We start from the raw sequence: 21,139 nt of genomic DNA, 5'->3' as shown, positions 1-21,139 counted from the left end.
TACTATAATGGACAAAATTCAGTCTTGCACATATTCCCTATTGTTGGGAATCTGTTATTTATGGTACATTTTCCCAAAGTAACATGGCGACTACAAGCATATCCTGGATCACACAGGAAGCTGAGATTAAGTATCATATAAAAGGTGAGTAAGAAGTTTATGGGGTGCATCGCAATGCTTTGAGTAGCTCGTTGTCTTTGCGTTCCACTTGTTGATTTTTGTCCGGTTCTTTTTTGCTCCGTTTCTTGTGTTTGTTGAACGTTTTGTTCTTGTTCTATGTTTTTGTTGCTTGTAGAGTTTTTTCTCAGCTCTGCTTTTACCTTTCCTAAGGTGCTGTATTTTTTTTCGTCTCTTGTCGGCTGGTGGAGAAACTGGAAATCCTCTTTTTTGGCACTGTTTTCGGACTCAATTTCCTTAGTTCCACTTTGTTGGCAAATCCGCTGATAGGCATTCAAACAAGGCCATCTTTATGATCCTGACAGACTTCACCAGGATATGGTAAAGGTAGATTTTAGGTCATCACTTTACACCCAACACCAACTCTGCATGGTCCAAGGCTAAATATTGGTACTTCTGGATGCTGTCATCAGTGATATCATTCAAGAAGTCATTTAGCATGCCATGAGTAATGCCATATATGAGGACATTCGCGGTGCATGAGAGAGGCACAAGTTATGATTAGTTTACCAATAAAATAACTGATGAATTTCAGTGGTTTTTAGGTATAGAATTGTACCCATAACTTTACTTTAAATGTGGTCTTTTTAAACATAAGTAAAGGTCTTATAAACTAACAAACAATAAAGCTAACCAAAATTTCAAGTTAACCGTCTCGTTTGTCATTGAATATATGAGTACATACATTCACTGAAAAAAACTAGTTAAAGTTCGATAAGATTAAAGACAGAACAACAGTAGCTACAACACAAAACCTTAAAAGGAAATATACCAATAGAAATAGTAACATAACTACAACTCCCACCGCACCATAACTTTTGAGAGGTTGAATGCTTATGTCAACAAGAGAACGAGTAAGCGTCTGTGTGAGTGTTGGCATTTCACTGATTGGGTAGCTAAATTCATGGAATGAGAGCAAAAGTTAATCAGTGATTGCACAATCATTTCTTTATGTGTTGTTATCCAATAAGATTTGCATATTTTAATAATATTCAGAGTTGTAGAGGTCTACGAAACCAGGTTCACAGATCCCGATAGCTCCAAAAGTTAACCTCTTCATGTTCAGCCGGGGTACTTTTTAATGCTAATTTCTCAAAAACAACTGAACGGATTCACACCAAATTAAGCAAAAGCATATCCTTGTATAAAGTTCAACTTACATGCCAAGTTTGGTACAATTTCGTTAAACTGTTTTTTAATAATAATCATATGAGAGTTGAAAAGGGGAATGTCAATGTTGGGACCCTCGACCCCTTTTTGGCTCCTGCGTGATGGTTCTGCATGAAACTTGCCATGAACTCCACGAAGTGGATGTACTTTTTTGGAAAGTTTAGAGCAGATTCGTTGAACGGGGTAAAAGTTATCTCTTCAATTGAAAGTCTGACAAACCATAACTACACAGGCGCGGTAAACCGCCTTTCGTGCGCGGCTGCTAGTGCGTATACCATAACTTCGCAAGCATTACTACGCTTGTGATGTTACAACGCGTACCATTAGTATGTAAGTTGTTACATAGCAACCATTGTTACAACGCATGCGTTGTAATGGTATGCGCTATTCACATCGATGTTTGGAAGGAGCTTCCGTTTCCAAACAACGATGTGCAGATCTGACGTCGCTGGAAGCCGCTGGAAGCCGGAGAAGAGAGGAACCACGGAGGAGAGAGAGGTAAGTGTCGTTTTTTTGTGTCGTGCAGGGGTAGTCTTTTAGGTTGTAGGGCTGTGTTTGAGTAGAGTAGGGTCGTGCTGGGGGTAGTGTTTTAGGGTTTAGGGTAGTGATGCGGTGTATGTGTAGTGTAGGGTAGTGTTTTAGGGTTTAGGGTAGAGACGGGGGTGGTGCAGGGTAGCGTTTCAGTGTAGGGAAGGGAGTGGGGGCAGGGTCGTGCTGGGGGTAGTGTTTTAGGGTTTAGGGTAGTGTTGTGGTGATTATGTAGTGTAGGGTAATGTATCAGGGTTTAGGGTTGTGTCAGGGTGTATTGCAGGGTAGTGTTTGGGTGTAGGAACAGGACTGGGGGTCAGGGGAGGGTTGTGCAGGGGGTAGTGTTTTAGGGTTTAGGGTAGCGTTGGGGTTTCGTGCGGGTAGTGTTGTAGTGTAGGGAGCGGACTGGGGGGAAGGGTGAGGGTCGTGCGCGGAGTAGTGTTTTAGGGTTTAGCGTAGTGGTGTGTAGGGTAGTGTTATAGGGTTTAGGGTAGTGTCAGGGGGGTGGTGAAATGTAGTGTTAGAGTATAGGGTCCGGGAAGGGGGAAGGCCATGTAGGGGGTAGTGTATTAGGGTTTCGGGAAGTGTAGTGATGTTTAAGTAGTGTAAGGTAGTGTAGTGTAAGCATGATTTTAGTGCGATATTTTTAATTAGCATAAACCATAGAACATTTATAACCATTTGCGTTTTAAATGCATGCGCAGTTAAAACTTGTGAAGTAATGGTTTATGCGAAGTAAAAACATTGCACTAAAAGAATGCGAAGTAATGGTATGCGAAGTATCGACATACATCCCACAGGCGCTATCACTGCCTGCGGAACATATATGCATACTGATTTGCTTATAACTTTAGTGCCGTTTGCTGAATTTTTGCACAAACATGGTAGACATTTAACATGTTCAGTTTACTCTTAGAATTTTTCACAAATCCGCATGAAATTTGGCAAACCTTTAGTATAGTTAGTTTCATGCAGCTTTGATAACTTTTATGCAGATGAATCAATGGGAGCACATGTATAGGGGGGTCAACAGAGCTTTGATTTGTTAAAATTTGTTCTGCTTTATCACAGACCTTCACGAAATCGGACAGCCTCTGATAATATTTGGCGAACTCTTGATAAATATTACATTTTTTGCAAATCCATCAATGAAAGGTGCAATAAAATGAGAGGGTGGACAGGGGTAGAAAAGTGTTACTGTGCCAATAACTTTGGTGCTGGTGAATAATCTGCACAGTATTTGAAAGGCTGCTAGCAGGTTAAGTCCAGGGCAGAAAGTTCATGTTTCCTTGTGACAATACCAACATTCTCATATCACGGACCGGGATAAAACGTGGCAGTTTCTTAGCATGTTTCACTTATTCTTAACATAATAAGTTTCATGCAAGTCCATCAAAAAGGTGCACTGGTAGTAGGGGGGGTAGCATTGGCCCTGGTACATTAACCTTCATTGTATTTGACAGCCAGTAAGAATGTTAAGTCCAGTACAGGGAGCTCCAGTCCCAACAAGATCTGACAAGTAGGGCGTGGGCTGACCAAGCCCTGTGGGGCCAACGGCTATGTAGAGCATGTATGGGTCTGACCCTGAGGGGCGCCTGTCAGACTGAACATTGAACAGGAAATTTGGACAAAGGGTCTGGTCTTTGGCCAAGCCCGGTGCCCAACATGCCGTATCCTTTGAACCCCTGCTGTACACGGTCTTTTACTGTGCGTAGCAAGAGTTGGCCCTATGGCCCAACCAGTGGCCTGGCCAAATTTCTTTTTTTTTCATATTTGTAAAAGTTTGTGGGCCCAGTTTTGGGGAATAGTGCACCCAAATTTGGTACACCAGACCCGCAGTGGACGAAGGAAGCAAAAACACATCCTTGCCTAATGGGGAATATTAATTTTAAATGTAGGTCCACAGACAGTTTAAAAACATGGATTTGAGGACAATCCACAAATTAACAGTTCAGATATCTCTAACTTTCGAGCCCAGTTACAATTTTGAAATGTTAATGTCTCAAAAACTACTTAACTGAGTTACACCAAACTAAGCAAATGCACTTGCCTGAGTAAAGCCAAGTATGGTGTAATTCTGCTGAGGGGTTTCTCTGAAGCAGAGATCACAGATTTCTAGAACAGAATACAAAGGGAAATGCTGCTTTTTGACCACCCCAGTGAGTGTTCCTTAGCATTACCGAGTTGCATGAAACCCAAAATATCAAGAGTAAGTTAAACATCGTAAGTATCTGGCAAAAGTTGCACAGATCCGTAAAACTGCATCAAAGTTATTAGCTTCTAAATAATTTTTGGATCCCCCATTTATCTTTGCCACCCATGTTGCATATGCATAAAACCTGAGACTCCTGCATTGGGCTAAATGGGCTAACAGCCTGCCAAATATCAAACCGATTCATTAAACGCCACCAACGGTATTAGCATATCAAAGCGCTTATGCCCCCCTTTTAAATTTACCCCCCAATGGATCTGTAAAAAACTTGCCACGGAAGACCATGCATGCTAAATGTCTGCCATTTCATCTAGAATCACCAAATGATGCCACAGTTATCACAAATTAGCAGTTTCTTGACTCCCTCCCCATTTTTATTACTGTGCCCACCTTCAAGAATCTACACAAACTTAAAAATATCAAGAGTAAACTAAACATGCTCAGCATCTGCCAAGTTTTGTGCAGATTAGTAAACTGCACTAAAGTTATATTTAAATCAAAACAACACCTTTCCATCTGTCAAGCTATCTCTATAGTAAAACCTTTTCATGCCCAGACTGAAACAATCGTCAAACACTAATTTCTTGAAAGTTATTCCAAACCAAGGAAAGGCACTTCCTTGAGCAAAGATCCATTTTTATATCAAGGCTTGCAGAATTTGTTTCAGCCCTTTTTTCTGGATCGAGAAGCAAAGAATCCTAAAATGGGAAATATCAATTTTATTTTTTATAAATATATTTTTTATTATTTAATAAACAAAAAACATACATCAGCAGTTGTTTGATCATACCGGAGGAACAGACCAATGGGCATCAGCTGTACAGAAGGCAATATTCCACTCACCATCGTGCATGATGGAAGGTCTAGGGCGAAGGGGGATTCTCACATGCAGGGGTTAAGGGGGGCTGACAAATATCTCCACGGGGAAATATCAATTTTTAACCACCTTTTTTTAGCCACTGCTTGACGAATCTGCTCAAAACTTGCCACACCGGACCGAGAGTCGGCGAACTTCTTTTATTGAAAAGTTTTGGATCACATTAATTCAACTGCACCAACATTTTTAGGAAACAAACAAAATGCACAGGTGTGATTGCTGCCTGTATAACACAAATATATCTCTATCTCCAACAAAAATGATATATTTTTATAAATCAGCTTTCAGTGTTGACGTGAGTTATGTGTCCAGTTCCTGACCACAGTGAAACAGTTGTAGTTGATGATAAAAACTTTATCATTAGCTTCAATTTTTGTATCAGGATTACTTTTCTCGCTCTCTAGCATCTTTCACAGTGTGAGCATGAAGGTCCATTGTTCTTCAGCTCCAAAACAGTGCAGCACGTTCAGGTCACCAATATGGCATGCAGTGGTTAATTTGTGAAAAAAACATAAGTGCAGGGGCTGTCGCAAGGAGGCAGCTTGCACCAGCCCATTTCTCCTGCTAGCGCCACTTAAAACTGAACAGGGGGGGGTGGGGGGTGATGGATGTGGTGCAATGGCCAGAACTGACCATTTTGGAGCAGGGGAACCAGGTTCGAGTCTCTGTGTTGGCTCAACATCCTTTGATTCTGGGCAAAATACTTAAATCTCCCCATGCCTATCATAAATGAATGTGTCCTTGACTGGTGATCATGAAAAGTGTTGATGATTAAGTGCCGAGCACCGGAAACCGCTGGGTCAAATTAAGCACTGTGGCATGCACTTAAAATAAGCTCTGCCAGTTTATTGGATGACCTAGGTGTTCGTGACCATCAGACACTCTCCATCCTCCTTTCTACCTCGAAAAGCCTGCAGCAAGTTTCACGTAGATACCTACCTTGCAGCACCATCCATTTCCAATTCAAACACTCCCATACCTCAGGTTGCACCTGAGGCAAGATGTGCCTGAGCCAACACTAGACTGAAATCCTGAGGGAGGTGTGTTATTTCTTTCGTATTAATAAGCGAAAAAGCAGCAAGTCTGACCTGCTTTCCCAAATCTCGTTTCTGCATCCTACACAGCTCAGCATTTTGACTACTTCATTAACACTTAAAAAGAGTCAATCTAAAAATAACAATATGTTTGGTTTTCCTTTATTCTTATCACCATGGAGAGCTGGTAAATGAATATATTAAAGAGGCAATGCAGTGTAAAACCACCTAAAACTCACTCTGTAGCACAGCCATTTATATGCCTTCCAAGCAAGCAGTTTTATGAGTTGCAGCTATAAGGGCCCTTAACAGCAGTGAATTGGGGAAAAACGCACAGTCGAGGCTTTCAGGAGTGAACAGCTGTGAAATACATCTCCCCAGGGCCGGACTGGCCGTAGCCGGCACTGGGCATTTCCCCGGTGGGCCGGAGGCAGTTTTACAGCAGTGCTGCAATATCAACCCCCAGTAAGAAAAGCAGGAGCGGTGCTTCTTGCTAGCACCAGACCCCACCGTCCCACCGCTTCCAGGGATGGCCGAGCAGCAACCTGCATCTCCCTCAATCAGATGCAGGCCATGAATACTGAGCAATTTCTTTGTAAAGAGATGTTCTCCTTTGCGTTACTGCCAGACCTCAAGGTGTACAGGATTGACATACGAAGTGGGGAAGATCAGTAAGATGCCCCAATACACAAGTGTGGTCCAACGAGGTCCACCAAAAAGAGCTGTATGTCAGCGGCGAGTGACAAATATAATCCAGGCTTCATACAGACTTCACAGTAAGTTGAAGGTAAATGTATAGTTAAGTATAGATTCACTATTCTTAAATCCATATCTACGAACCTTCACAATACAGACGTTTTCAAAGGACTGTATATTCTTACCTTCAGAAGATCGTGGTAGTCGATATTATGGAGTCGATATTTTGAAAAGATGATATTTAAAATTCAATGCTGTGGCAGATCACATTAAAAAAATCATAACTTCCCCTTTCCTGGTTGTACATTTATGTTTGTATATGTTGATCATATTTCTGGAAGCAATCACCAGCCCAAAAGGGAACTCTACATGCCAACTTGAGTAGGGGCTGTTAGTTTCACTGGTACCTCAAGATCACACTCTATGGTGAATCTAGAGCAGACAGACCTTCTCCTTCATAGTATGGCAACTGGTACAATTCGGTAGCAAACTCACCCTTGTTTTAGACCATTGTAAATGCCCCCTCCGAAATAAAAGAGGCAAAGGCTGTCGCTTTGGATGTCCAATAAAATATGCCTCAAAAAAGGGGGAGGTAGAGGCAAAATGGAACAAGAGGGCTCAACAGCCAAGTAAAGAGGTTATAATCACAGAGAGCCCTTCTGTTGGAAGAAGGTTTTTACTTTCCACTCTGATGTTTGTTGGGAAAATGGTGAGTTTTCCTTAGATAACCTTCACACTCCAGGGTTTCCCCTTGGTGGCATGCTTCATCATCGGGTTCTTCCCGTTCCGCTGCAGAACGGGGTGTGCTACAACCTGCGTACTACGTGGGAGCACTTATTGTTGGTAAAATATGTTTGCATGAAGTTTAAAGGTGTGAGTGGGGGGAGAAAGAATTAAGAAATATCTGGCTACTAGGAAATAGCCTTGGGGTAGGGCTATAAACATGTCGACCAGCAGAACTCAGGCACATTGTCCCCTTTAAGTTCCCACGTTTCCCCATATTTTAAACCATACAAGATAGAGGTACTAGTAAAGAATTGTTTCCTACTGGCCAGGTATTTTTAAATTCTCTCCCCACCCCCCACTCACACTTTTAAACTTCACCCAAACATATTTTACCAACAATAAGTCCAGGACGCTGGAGCGTCCCAATACCACACTGGGTAAGACATCGAAACCTCAGGGGAGACACACTCGGTCCCAGAGGGGGCGCAATACCGGACATAAAGCTTCCTCTTCATCAGGAGCGACTGCGAGGAGTATGTCTGTATCTCCTGAGGAGGCGCGACTGCATGGTCTCTCGCAGAAGTTGAAGCCGGACGGGGAGACACCCAAGAGAAGTCCCCGACCCACCGATGGATGGATCCGGAGACAAGGACCTCTCCCACAGTCCAACAATATAAAGCGAGGCTCCCGGACGTGATGATCGAAGCCTCATGCCAGCCTCGATGAGTATAGACAATCCCAGACTCCTGAGATTCTTTAAATCCTGCAACATGGAGGGGTCCACCACTCCGTCCTCAAACCATAATGGTTGCACTTATTCTAGGTCTTACTGTTAGGTCGACAGATGCTTCAAGGGAATAAGTATGGGCAGGGGGTTGGTTCGGGGATAGTTTGGAGATTTGTTCTCATGTTCTTGTCCTTTTTCCAGTTGTTCAAGACACCAGACACAACATGTTTATATCAGTCACCCATCGACAAAAGACCAAAGAGGAGCCACTGCTCTCCGCCCACAGATCCAACACACACGGGCCCAAAAGCACCCAAGATACACAATCACTATCCCTTCATTAATAGCACCTACAGCGTCACTCCACACTGACCTGGAGCCCTTACTCTCTTAGAATGTCAATGGGCTACTGGACCGGGTGAAGCACAATGCAGTCCTGAAGGTCTCGCAGCAATCTTCCCCTAGCGCCCTCATGCTGCAGGAAATCCCCCTTCTAGGTAATCACTGCCCATTCCTAGCCTGCCAAGGGTATGATAAGTTCTATCATGCAGGATTTACCCGGGGTTCCTGGGGAGTGGCTATTCTTCTCCGCCATTCCTTTCCTTTCATAGTCACCTAGGATATCCAGGACCCCCGGTCGCTTTCTGGCCCTCACAGGGAAGATGGGGGACACACTCTCAACCTAATTGCTGTCTACATACCCCGAGCACTCCTTGAGGCCTCCCTCCATCACCTCGCTGTCTTGCTGTTGTCTCTCCTCCAGGGACTAACAGTGATTGGAGAGGACTTCAACGCAGTCATGAGCCCGGCCTGCGATGCTAAGAGTGTCCTCTCCCATCGTCGGTGGATAGGTGAGAAATGGGCCTCCCAGCTCAGGATAAGTGATGAGTGGAGAACATGGAATCCCAGACTCTGCCAATACACTCTTACATCTGCCGCACATCACACTCACTCACGCATTGACTTTGTGTTTATGCCCACCCCGAATGTCGCTTGGTAGCAAATATCCAAACACTTGCCTGGGGAATTTCTGTCCATTCGCCCCTATTCCTTTACCTGGGGGGTCCCAATGGTGCTCTCCACCCCATCTGGTGACTTAACGCCTGGTTCCTCCAGCACAAGGACTGCAAAAAGGCACTGAAAGAGGAGCTTTGGCAATACTTCCAATGCAACGAGGGTACAAGTAAGTCACCCGGTACGTTATGGGTGGCCGGTAAAGCCACTCTCAGAGGCTTTGCCACGGGTTATATCAAAAGGATGCACCGAATCTGTGAAGAGTACCTCTCCCACCTGGAAGCCCACACACTCCAACTGGAACACGCCATGGGCGTAGCAGGGGGAGACACTGAGTCCCGCCAATTCGAGCTCACATGCTTAGAAATTCGCCATGTCTCCCTAAAATCGGGCAAGCAAATGTGGAGGTCCTCCACAGCCCGTGTCTACGGATGGGGTGACAAAAACGGTAGCTCCTGTACTGGCTGGCATCTCGCCCGTTAGCTAATCGAATACTTCCAGAAGTCGCAGACGCAAGTGGTTGCACTCAGCAGGAATCAGAGATAATTGCCAGACATTTGCTGTATACTACAAACGCCTTTATTCCAATGCCCTGACCTCAAGCACAGTGTTCGGTTCTGGCTTCCTTCGGGACACCCTGCTCTCACGGTTGTCGGAGGCCGATCCTCAGATGCTTGACAAACCCATCTTACGGGAGGAGATAGACCTGGCTATTTCGGCGGTAGCAACAGGCAAAACCCCAGGCCCTGATGGCTATCCAGCGGAGTACTACTTGGCATTCAGGGAGATCCTGGCACCACAGCTACAGGCCCTCTACGTGGAGGCGGCGGAGAGAGGAGGCTTTGCATGAGACATTGATGTGCCCTTGATCGTGGTCATTCCTAAAGCGAACCCTACCTCCACTTCTTGCTCAGACTACCATCTGATCTTACTCATTAACACTGCGGTCCAAACCTATGCCACGATCCTAGCCTTCCACCTCAAATACATACTCGCCACCTTAATACATCCCAACCAATGAGGATTCATGCCCCGCATAAGTACGAGGCACGGCCTGCGACGCCTGCACTTGGTACTGGCTCATCGCCATCTCTTTTTCCCATATCTGTCGCTGCTATTAATAGATTATGAGAAGGCCTTTGACAGGCTGGACTGGCGTTACATGGAGGCTGTGCTGGTTCGAGCATGCTTCGGCTCATATTTTAGGGGGCTTGTACGAGTGTTCTATTCCAACTCGCCGGCCCGAGTCTTGATCAATGGGGTTCTCTCACAGTACTTCCCGATCTGTAGGGGAACGAGGCAGGGCTGCCCCCTTTCCCCCCTGCTTTTCACTCTAGCGATTGAGCTGCTAGCCTGACTCATCAGATGCAATGCCCAAATCCAGGGGTGGCACTGAAGCACCTACCATGAAGAGTATATCGCCATCTATGTGGACGATATTCTCTAATTCATAGTAGACAATGTTCAAACAGGCCCCCGCTGTCTTCGGATCTTAGAACTCTTCGGGAGAGCGTCAGGTCTAAGACTCAACCCAGCCAAATCAGTATTGGTTCCCGTACACACGTCACAGGAATGCGTCGAGTGGCAAGAGAACATCCCCATTAGACGCCTTAGTTTTTGCACCCAGGGGATCTGGCTCCAATCCACCCGGAACTAACTTGGTCCCTCAACCTTACCCCATTACTAAAGAAGACCAAAGTCTATCTTCAGAAATGACCGGTCCTCCCACTGAACCCGCTGGGGAAAATTGCCTTGTACAAAATTATGATACTCCCTTGCTTACTCTATGTACTGCAGAATCTTTGGTTCCATCTGCAGCGCCAATGGTTTCACACCCTAGACAAAATTATGACATTGTTCCTCTGGGGCAACTTAAGACTGAGAGTGGCACTGACCCACTGCCAAATAGCTCCATATGACAGTGGGATGAGAATGACCAACCTCTTCCTCTATTACTTTGCAACACGCCTCCTGGTGATTAATGATTGGTTCTCTGGGGGATAGTCGGACACGGCTTACCAACTAGAACTGGAGAATCTGGGGTTCTCACAGATCCAAGCAATGCTTTATGTGTCACCAATCCCCCACACTATGACTAGAGAAGTCCTTCTAGCTTGGCGTTCAGCGCTGCGCTACACCCGGTGGGATGCCAAATTCACACTTCAGACACCTTTGCTGCGCGGAATGTGGATGGGAGATGTGGTGGTCTGGGTACCACTCTTTTCTAATTCAGCCCCTTAGAAGTCAAACTCCTCATGGGGATTTGGGGGGGGGGGTGATCTACAGGTCCCTCGTCAATAACTCCCCCACCACACTAGATCACTTGCGGACTTGCTGGGAACAATGGTTGGGTCCCCTAGAAGAGGAAGATTGGCGGGACGCCCTCATGGCCCACCGTGTGATCACTATCTCAGCCAGATTGAGGCTGATCCAACTCTATCTCCACTGCGCATATCTCACCCCAGTCAGGTTTCACCGAGTGGGGTAAATTCAGAACCCAAGTTGTCCAAGGTGTGCAGAGACGCCCGCAGACTTATCACATGACCTGGTCCTGTACCGTCATAACGAGGTATTGGGCGGAGGTGGTTGAGAAATTGAGTGGGGTCCTGTGATGGGAGGTCCCACTCACTCCCAGAGCCTTGCTCCTGGGGGTGATGGAGGGCATAGGAGGCTCCAGAGCCGACAATGGCCAAAAGGGACATAATGACCAGATGGAAGAGTCAGACCCCCTCTCCCTACCCAATTTCCCAGTGGTGTAGAGGACTGGAGCACCGCACAAGATCAGTCGATGTATGTGGCACATGGGTGCCCAACTAAATACGAAAGAGTGTCGGGCAAATGGCTGGGCTGGTTGGGTTAATAAGCAAGAGAGGTGTGTAATGGTCTACTTCTTGTTTCAATTTTCTTGATGCAGGGACACTCAAAAGTAGTGGAAGAGTGGACCCCTTTGTGTAATATGCATTATTTAGGTCATATGCCGTATCTAATGGTTTTCTCTTTTGTTAAAACCCAATCAAATTGAGTATAAAAAAATGTGAATAAGAGGTTTACCCTTGAGGAAACTATGCTGAGGATATTGTGTTAGACCATATGTGTGAACTGTTACTTACTCTGCTGTTAGAGGTACTGGCTTCAACCAGACGTACAAACCAATAGGTTAAAGTATGCATCAAAAACACTAAAAACAGTGGAAACACCAGCTATCACCAGGACAATTGAGATTAAAATTGAAGTGGCTGTCAAATCCAGATGATTCAATTCAAATAAAATGAAATTATTTAATAATCTATTATTCCACACTAGCATCCAGAATTACAAAGTGACCCTAATCTTCCTACGAGAGAACAATGTAAGATCATACAATAAGACTCTGAAGGCGTGATTTTAGTTAACAGAGAAATGTATGCATAAGTCTTGCATACACTGTATGCACTTACTTTGGTTACATTTTAAAAAATTAATACAATGTGCTATGAAAAAGAATGTGCAACTCAAAGAAGACAACCAGGAAAGGGCAATTTATGAGTTTTAGAGAACTTTTCAGATCACATGCATACATTATACATTAGCGGATAAACTACTGTCCCCTCCTGTGACAGTTCAGTGCTGCTTCAGGCCAGGTATAGGTTAATATGGGAAGGAGAGTCTCTCCATAGGAAAGAACTCGCCAGCTGGTATGGTTTAGGATTACAGAAGGAGAAGAGGGGGGCAGGGGGGTGGGGGGGGGGGGGTAGAAAACCTTTACAGCATTTTATTCCAAGTGAACTGGGTTTTATTGAAATATTTTGCTACAGTCACTGTGGTTAAGCGCTCTTTTTGCTATAACCATGGACAATGGATTTATGGAGCAGGGGAGGACCAAATTATTTGGCAGGGTTGACTAAATTATGCAGCAAGAAAATGCTAATAATGCTGCACATTTTGTGATAGTATTACTTCATTACGTTGTCATTTTTACACGTTAACTCTACCTGGGCAAAGGTTTCATCTCATTAGTCCTGTTTGACACCAAAATCCAGCAAAAAGCAACAAGAAGGGGACCAGTCAACTTTTGTGAAGGACCTTCCACTAGGCGGCATCATGTGTCACAGCATTTCTATTAACTTTTGATCCATTTTAGCTAGCAACAATTTTTTGTTAAAATCAGCAGATTATGAAGCAGATGATGGATCATATGGCAAATGTGGCAGATCCATAATTATGGAGAAAATACCATGGCATGCAAAATTGCATTATTCCTCTGGCCCCGGCTATTAACCATAAAATAGCTCAGCTTTGGTTGTGCCCAATGCAGATTTCTCCATGTACGATGCTAGGGACGGGTTTAAAGCCATATGGTACTGACTCAGCCGATCGTTCTTCTGCTGTTAATAAAACAGACCACTGTATTCCAATGCATGGGAACTCAAGAATCAACACTAGACCTATTAAGCCATGGACTAGGTGCAACTTTGGTCTGGCAGATTGACCGTAAACCGTTCAGCCACAAGACCCACAATGTTACGAGAACAGAAATCAGGAAATGACATATATACAACAAACACACGTGAATCTTTATTCTTGTTGGTCTCTTTGCGTGAACCCACACTTATCTGTCCTGCACCTCTGTGGACAGTATGTTGAGCAAAGCCTAGCAGACCACTTTCTAATGCATCAGCACCAGACGTGAACGTAAATTTAAAAAAAATGAAAAGGAAAAATGGTTTTAATTCACTATAAAATGATAAAAGTATGGAGGAGGCCCCACAATTGTCTTAACATCAGAATTTCAACAAATAAAACATTTTCTAAATCGAAAAACAAAGAAGGTACCTTTAGGGGTCTCCTCATTGAGGATTTGGAAGGTCTGTGCATTTGGATCCCATACGCCGGTAATGACGTAGGCTCTGCCGTCGCAGCTCTTACCCATTGACTCCTGAGAAGAAACAGACAATGGGATGGAAGGAGGTGCTTGATAGTCACATCAATAAGTGACTACAGTGTAGCAACGTCCACTATTAACCACTCAACCTTCCAATACCAATGAACAAGCCACACGACAGGTGAGTAACTGCATATCTTACTTTACCTCTGCAGAAATATGAGCAGTCTTACAAGACTATTTTTCTCCTAATTGCATTCCTTTTGTTTCAGTCTCTTCTGCCTTCCCTAGATGGATATTCCAGTTCAAAAGCAGGCCCCAGTTTTTATTATTTCTTAGACTCCTGTCTCGCTGATTCTCCCTGCAGGAAGAGTAGTGAACCAGTGGCAAAAGTGATATCTGAGCTTGTTCAGAAGTAGCATTTCCAAACATGCCCTTTTTATCCACCACATTTAATCCTCATGGACAAACTGATGTGCTTTCTTCTATGCCCATAAGGCATACAATAGGAAGCAATCTTTACTGAGGCCATAAGGATTTTAAATACTGAAACTTAGTCACCCGACTCATAACAGATGATCTTAACTCTTCAAGCTCATCTTACATAGCAGCAGCATCAACTCTGACCCAACTGAGAAACAACCAATTACCCAATACAGTCTCTTAGTTGTTGGGAATTTGAGACGCTCCACTAGAACAACATGACAATCAGTTTAGCTATGGAAAAGTCTCCCAAAGGAAGAAACACCAACAATTCCACTCCACCATTTGTGAGTGCTAGAGAACAGATCATCATATCATGTCTGCCTACTCTGGCACATGCTATAAACCTTCCTGAGTTTTAGCCACATCCATTTTAAGGAGGGTATCATGATAGGAGGGGCTTCCAGAAAACCTAAGCTCTTATTGAAATTAAAAAAGAAATGTGCATAGTGACTTGATTTGTCGATTAAACTGGACTTTCAAAATAATGGACATAACTTAGTAATCTGCAGAAAGAGTGTATATGTTTCACATACCAATTTAAACATTTCTAGTGATTTTAGAAGAGTGTGTGGGTATGCTCATCAAGCATAGCACAGATTAAGAACACCCCCAATCCCTGCAACCTATTAATAAAATACTAACTATAATAATTCAAAAGTTAAAATAAAACCATAAATGTTTCAGCTTTAACAGTAATTCAGAAGGTCTTCTTCAGGGTGTCACATTTTGCAACGAAAACAATAACTACAATCATGGATTGAGGTCACGTTTTCACTTAAGTGATTCATTTGACTGAAAACTGTTGATTTACTACAAAGCAACACTTTTGGCAGTGAATGCTGAGGCAAGAATAAGAACTGATTTGTGATTTATTTTACCATTCAACTAACCAAAGGAAGACTATTCTCCATCTACCCTTTGTGTCCTCAAATGTTCACATTTGTAAAAGCTACACCTACTCCCTTCCATCCTGAAAATCTCTTCCTTGTTTGCACGGTAACACAAACCTTAGAGCTGCCATAGATCAAAATAAATCCTGTGGGACAGCTCTTGCAAGCTTACTAGGGTAAGTAACTGAGACTTTACGAGTTACATCTGGAAGACCTTGTAGTATGCTGATTCATGTACAAACAGAGAAGATGCACTCAAGGATTTACACTGAAGACTGAAAGAAGGGTAAGGGCAGTGACTAGGCGGCAAGCAGTAACATCCGACTCAATAGGAAGGATGCCATCTCGAAAGCTAACACACCTTCCTGCTGCTACCTTAAGTCCTTCTCGCACTGAGTTGGAAAGGAAACACAATGAGCCCAAAGAATCAGAAAGAAGAAGGGAGAAAATTAAAATGCATTTGAACACAATGAAGTCTTTACCATATCCAGTAGGTGCATATCGCTGTTCTTGACATTTCGTCCCGGGCTTAAAAGCATCCCAAAGCATCTGGATTGAGTAAAAAGACAATCAATTAAAGGAGATAAAGAGGCTAGAAAGTAGAGACCTAATCTTAAATACACAGGCATGCTCAGGTGTAAGGAAAGATTTAGATAAAAACACCAAATTTGTACCAGACACTTCATTGATCATTTGTGTCTGGGCAGCAGAGGCCCTCCAAGTATTCAGTGAATCCCTTTTTTCGATGGTAAACTTCATCTTGTTCTGTTCACAGGTTATGGACATACTAACTATTTTTTTATTTTAAAACAAAAACAATAACCTTGAGAGACCTCTTTCAACACAGTCAAAAAGGAGAAAGGAACATGGCTTCAAATTTGCAAGCTTGGAGCACTTTAGTTGAGGAAAAACATTTTAAAAAAAGAACATCCAAGCAAAACACATGAAATCTGCAGGGCAAGCCCAAGCCAAACCATGGAACAGGGATACCTTGCATGTACAACTTTACTCGCCTATACTAGAACTAGTTACGGAACTATAACAACAGTTTGTCCGTTTGATATCAGATCACAGGCGACCTTGCTGTGAGAACACCAGTTCCGTCAGGTTGTAGGACATTCCATTAGGTAACAGAGACCCACGTACATCCAGCATGTTAGTGGCAGAGCTGGAAGTTGAACTTGCTGTCACAGAATGGGTCATTTAGACCGAGAAGTAATTGCCCAAAACAAAAAATAAGGCGCAGATAGCACTTTTGTTGCCTAATTTGGCACTTGCTCTGATCAGGAGTTGAGCGTAAAACGGGTAAGCCATTTTGGTCACTTTATTCCCCACTATTTACCACCACGGTTATACCTGGGTGCAAATATACATCCAATGTCTTGCGCTAATCTTAGCTGTGCTGGGATGTTTTTGCATCCATTCTTTCCTAAAGTTTCCAAGTAAACCTAATAGTGTATCTGCCAAAACAGTACAGCTGCGGCTGGCTCCTCTTAGAGTAGGCACAGGCAACTTCCTGCCTTAAAGCACAGACCTTCAAGGCAGGGGTGGGGACGCCAGACTGACCCTGGACAGTCCATCCCCACATCGTTCTTCTACATTGATGCGGACGTCAGGAACCCAAAGCGAGATAGACGTTAGAACCGGCCTTCTTCTAGTATAACAACGCTGGAAGACCCCTATTCGCAGCAACGTAAGGCCGGATTTATAGTTTGGCAGATGGGTTACTCCGTGACACATATGGATATCCAGTCTGCCATAGGATATAGTGCATTTGCAATAAGGCGGACAAGATATCTGCCACGTTTCTGACAAAGTAACCTGTTGTAATGGCTTGCTATGTGTAATAGTTTTTCATGTACTGTGTATTTTGTATTCATACTATGAATATATTGGTAGTTGATTCTTTATCATTTGTGTTGTTTGCCCTTTGGTATGCCCTTTCTTTATTCCCCGTTCCCTTCCCACTTGGTACGTTCTGAGTTGGAATGTTAAGCACAGGACGACTGTTGAGTCAGTTACTGCCAATTCAGGTTGTGTAAGTTTGAAGAATAAATAATCTTAAAAATTCTTCATCATGTACTACGCTATTTTACATCATAACCCCTCCACCAAACTCTATTCCAGGCCCTTAGTGTGTAAATTGGTTAAGACTAAGCTGGCTTCTTATGTTTTGCATTGTTTACCCCTCCCTCCTGGTCCACGGAGGCGCCAGGAGAGCCAATCTCTGATTAATGAGTGCCCGTGATTTTATGTGGTGGGCACCAGCACTCATTTTTGGGAACTAGGAGTTATTTTTCATCATCAGACTTGGATCCAGAGCATGAGGGTAAGAGACTGACAATAATACTAGGAGGAGTAAGAGAAAGATAGGAACACAGTGACCGAGATAAAAACAGGAATGAAAAACACCCTACAAGCATGAGATAAAAAGACAAGAAGTGCTGGCTGGCGGAAGAAAGACCGGTGAGATAAAAAGAAAGTTTGGGCAACCTTACAGTTCAGCAACCTCTGCCTTCAACAGTGCTAGCAATGAGTTCCTTAGAAAATGTCTGGGCCCTTGCGTATTATTTATTTATTTTATTTATCTATCTATCTATTGATATCTATTTATTTATTTATTATAAATTAAGCACTGGGTGACACCATGAAATGAACGTTTCTGAATCCCGGTAGGAATGAGTTTCCTGTGGATCTGGCCTCATTACGTGAAGTTGATCGCATTTTTCCCGCCTTCCAGAATGTCAGCTCCGATCTTCAGTGGCAGACGCTGCAGGGAGATTGGGTCAGCGTGCCGGGTCACGGGCACTTCCCTCGCGCACACCATCCCCCCGTGTGTGGAACATGCCTTGATCTGCAGAGCGCAGCCGCAGACGGACGTGCGGAGCAGAGCTCTGCCCTGCCCCTGGACCCGCCTGGACAGGATTAATCAAGTTAACCGGAGGGCCTGTGCAGCATAATTGTATCACAACGGATGCTCTGGAGGTGCACAAGGCGACGAGTGACTGCCGGGGAGCTTCCTGCTCTTGGAAAGCTGCATTTTATGAAACCAGCATGACTGATGTTTGGTGATGATTTTTGTCATCACAGCAAAGTGATATAACACTTTTCTCATTCTCTGACATAAACAAGCATTGGCATAGCCAATAGGTCTCGCTTTTGGGACCTTATAAGTATTTAGTTATGCAGCACAATATCCTTGGTACAACAACATCAACTGTTGCATGGCGAAACACTTATAAGGTCCCAAAGGCGAGAACTATTGGCTATGCCAATGCTTGTTTATTTTTACAAATTAAGCATAGCTTCAAGTACACATCTACACACAAAAAGCAAGGCTGAGTCCTAGAGAGGAAACAAAGAACCAATCCGTGCTTACAGCCTGAACGACAGCAAACACACCCAGGGTCAGCGCTCTACCTACAGAGTTAAAATACTGTGTCCAGTACAACAGACGCTGGGGTTCGAGGCCTTTGAGTTGAAGGACGGCCTTGGTGCGAACAAAACAAAACTGTGAAAAATTTCGCAAGTGTAAGGAAAGGCGCACGAAAAAAGATTCGACGGAAGAAAGAACGGGTGACAGGAGGAAAAGAAGAAGGAATAAGGGAAGGATTGCAGGTGAGGTAAGAAGGAAGGTAGATGAGGGAAGCAGGAAGAGGGAATATAGAAAAGACAGACGGAAGAAAGGACAGACAGAAGGAAGGAAAGAGTGAAGGATGGAATAATGGAAGAGAGGCAGGAAAGAAAGGTGGGAAGCAAGGGAGCAGGGAAAGGAGAAAGAATGGAAAGTCCGGGATCCTGCGGCAAAGGATGGAGCGGGCGGGGGATACTATGGAGGGCCAAACAGAATGAGGGAAGGAACGACAGAGAACGTGAGAAGGAAAGGGAGGGATGTAAAAAAGGTAGGGCAGAAGGAAACATGGAAGGTAGGAAGGATGGACGGAAGAGGGAAGGTAGGGCGGAGCAGACCAAGGGAAAGAAGGAAGGTGGATGGACAGGGAAAGAACCTAGGGAGGGACAGAGAAAGGGGGCAAAGAGGGAAGGAATAAAAGGAATGAGAAAATAATGGGGCAAGAGAAAGAATGAAAAAGAAAAGGACGAGGGAATTAAGAAGGCGAAGGTGAAAGAACAAAGAAACAAAGCGCAGGGGTGAAGATGCAGTTAGGTACGGGGAGAGAAGGATGAAAGATAGGAAGAACTAGGGCATATTCACGTAGAGCCATCCAGACACAGCAAAATAAATACAAGAAGTATTACATTTGTAAAAGCTTATTTGTACTTTTGTTACCACACAGGCGGGTGAGTTTTACAGTAGACACCAGCTTCATGTGAGATGGCTACAAAGAAGTATTACATTCTTCTGTATCAGCTTGCACCTTTATCAACAAACACTGAAGAAAGACTGCATATTCAAACTATGTGGTACACATAGAGAGGATGCATTGATAAACCTGTTAGAAAGGCCACTTTGTTTCCACAGTAATTGTAGAATCTTTAATATGGCTGCCTATACCTAAACGGTGATGGATATACGCCGCGGTTCATGGCAGATTACTGTGCATATTACACTACATAGGTAGTTCTCTTTGTGTTATTGGGTATGCGGACACCGTGAAAGGACCATGGCCAGGATGGGAACAGGAGTGGGGGTCGAAGGGCACCCCCATAAAAAACAACAAATAAACAAAGCAGCAATAACCTGGGAAGCCAGCACTATACAGTACATCAGCAGCAGCAGATAGAGAGGCTATAGGGGGCAGCTGACAGAAACGCAGAAGTGGGGCGGCTGACAAGCAAGGCAGGGAAGCAGCAGACAGAAGTGAGGCGGTGAGCCAGCTGACAAGTGAAGTAGGGGAGCAGCGCACTGAAGTGAGGGAGGACGACGGCTCAAAGAAGAGAGGTACAACAGACACAATCACAAAATAGGGTGGTGAAAAGTCAAGAGAGAGCAACACAGAGCGGAAGAACACTGAGGGAGAAGCTGGAACCACATGCACTCATGGAATTCTTAAGAAAAAGGAATAAAGAGAGTAACGCAGGTGGAGAAAAGCAGAAGGACGATAGAGAGCAACACAGAGAATGGAGAGAAGCACATGAAAGAGATCTAAAAACACTTTCAATCTCGCGGAAAGCTTAAGCAAAAAGAAAAAAGCAAGCACGGCAAGGCGAAACCTAAACAAAGGACGCGAGTGGTGCGCGCGTGCGATGATAAAAGTGAAGGCGAAACCTAAAAAAATTTGTGCATAACTCACATTCACAATCCAGTCTCAAATCGGCAATCGAAGGAAACGTTTGTCAGAGCGGATGTAGCTGCCAGCGGTGTAACACCCAATGATGGGCCTCCCTTCGGCCGTGAAAGCGAAAGTGATGGCAGGGACGCGCTCTGTGGTGGGGGAGGGGCAGAGCGAGGCGCTTGGGAGAGCAAGGCTTAGTGAGCCATTAAAGCCACATGGCGGCTGCGTCCGTGCAAGCGCTCGTGAACGCAAGCTTGAGGCCAGGAAATTGTGGTAGCACTTTGAAAAGCCACTAACTAAATGTCTCGCAGAACAGCGCATGCGCTGGCTCAGAGAGACCTAAAAAGCACTCTTTGCCCAGATGGATGGACCGGTGTTCCTTAGTAAAATTTAAGGTACATTGGTGACCGCTACAGAGGCCGGTGCCAAAACCACGTTCAAGATACTGAGTAGCACTGAGCTCACTGGATTCCAGAAAGAGCAGTAAGTGGGCACAAAAGTGAAGTT

At 44.2% G+C, this 21,139-nt stretch overlaps 1 protein-coding gene across 2 annotated transcripts in view; it reads right to left on the bottom strand.

The window, feature by feature from the left end:
- RABGAP1L (RAB GTPase activating protein 1 like) overlaps window positions 1-21,139 on the bottom strand; it is a 1,225,189-nt gene that overhangs the window by 856,850 nt on the left and 347,200 nt on the right. For both annotated transcript variants that reach the window (XM_085601582.1, XM_085601581.1), the window contains exons 10-11: window positions 15,881-15,947; window positions 13,974-14,076 (exon numbers count right to left, since the gene is read on the bottom strand). In XM_085601582.1, coding sequence (XP_085457708.1) covers window positions 13,974-14,076; window positions 15,881-15,947 — 170 coding nt within the window. The remainder of the gene's footprint in view (window positions 1-13,973; window positions 14,077-15,880; window positions 15,948-21,139) is intronic.

Source organism: Triturus cristatus, chromosome 4_2, assembly GCF_964204655.1.
Source record: "Triturus cristatus chromosome 4_2, aTriCri1.1, whole genome shotgun sequence".
Taxonomy (NCBI): Eukaryota; Metazoa; Chordata; class Amphibia; order Caudata; family Salamandridae; genus Triturus; species Triturus cristatus.
Note: the sequence above shows the minus strand (reverse complement) of the source record. Positions and strands in the feature narration are given on the sequence as shown.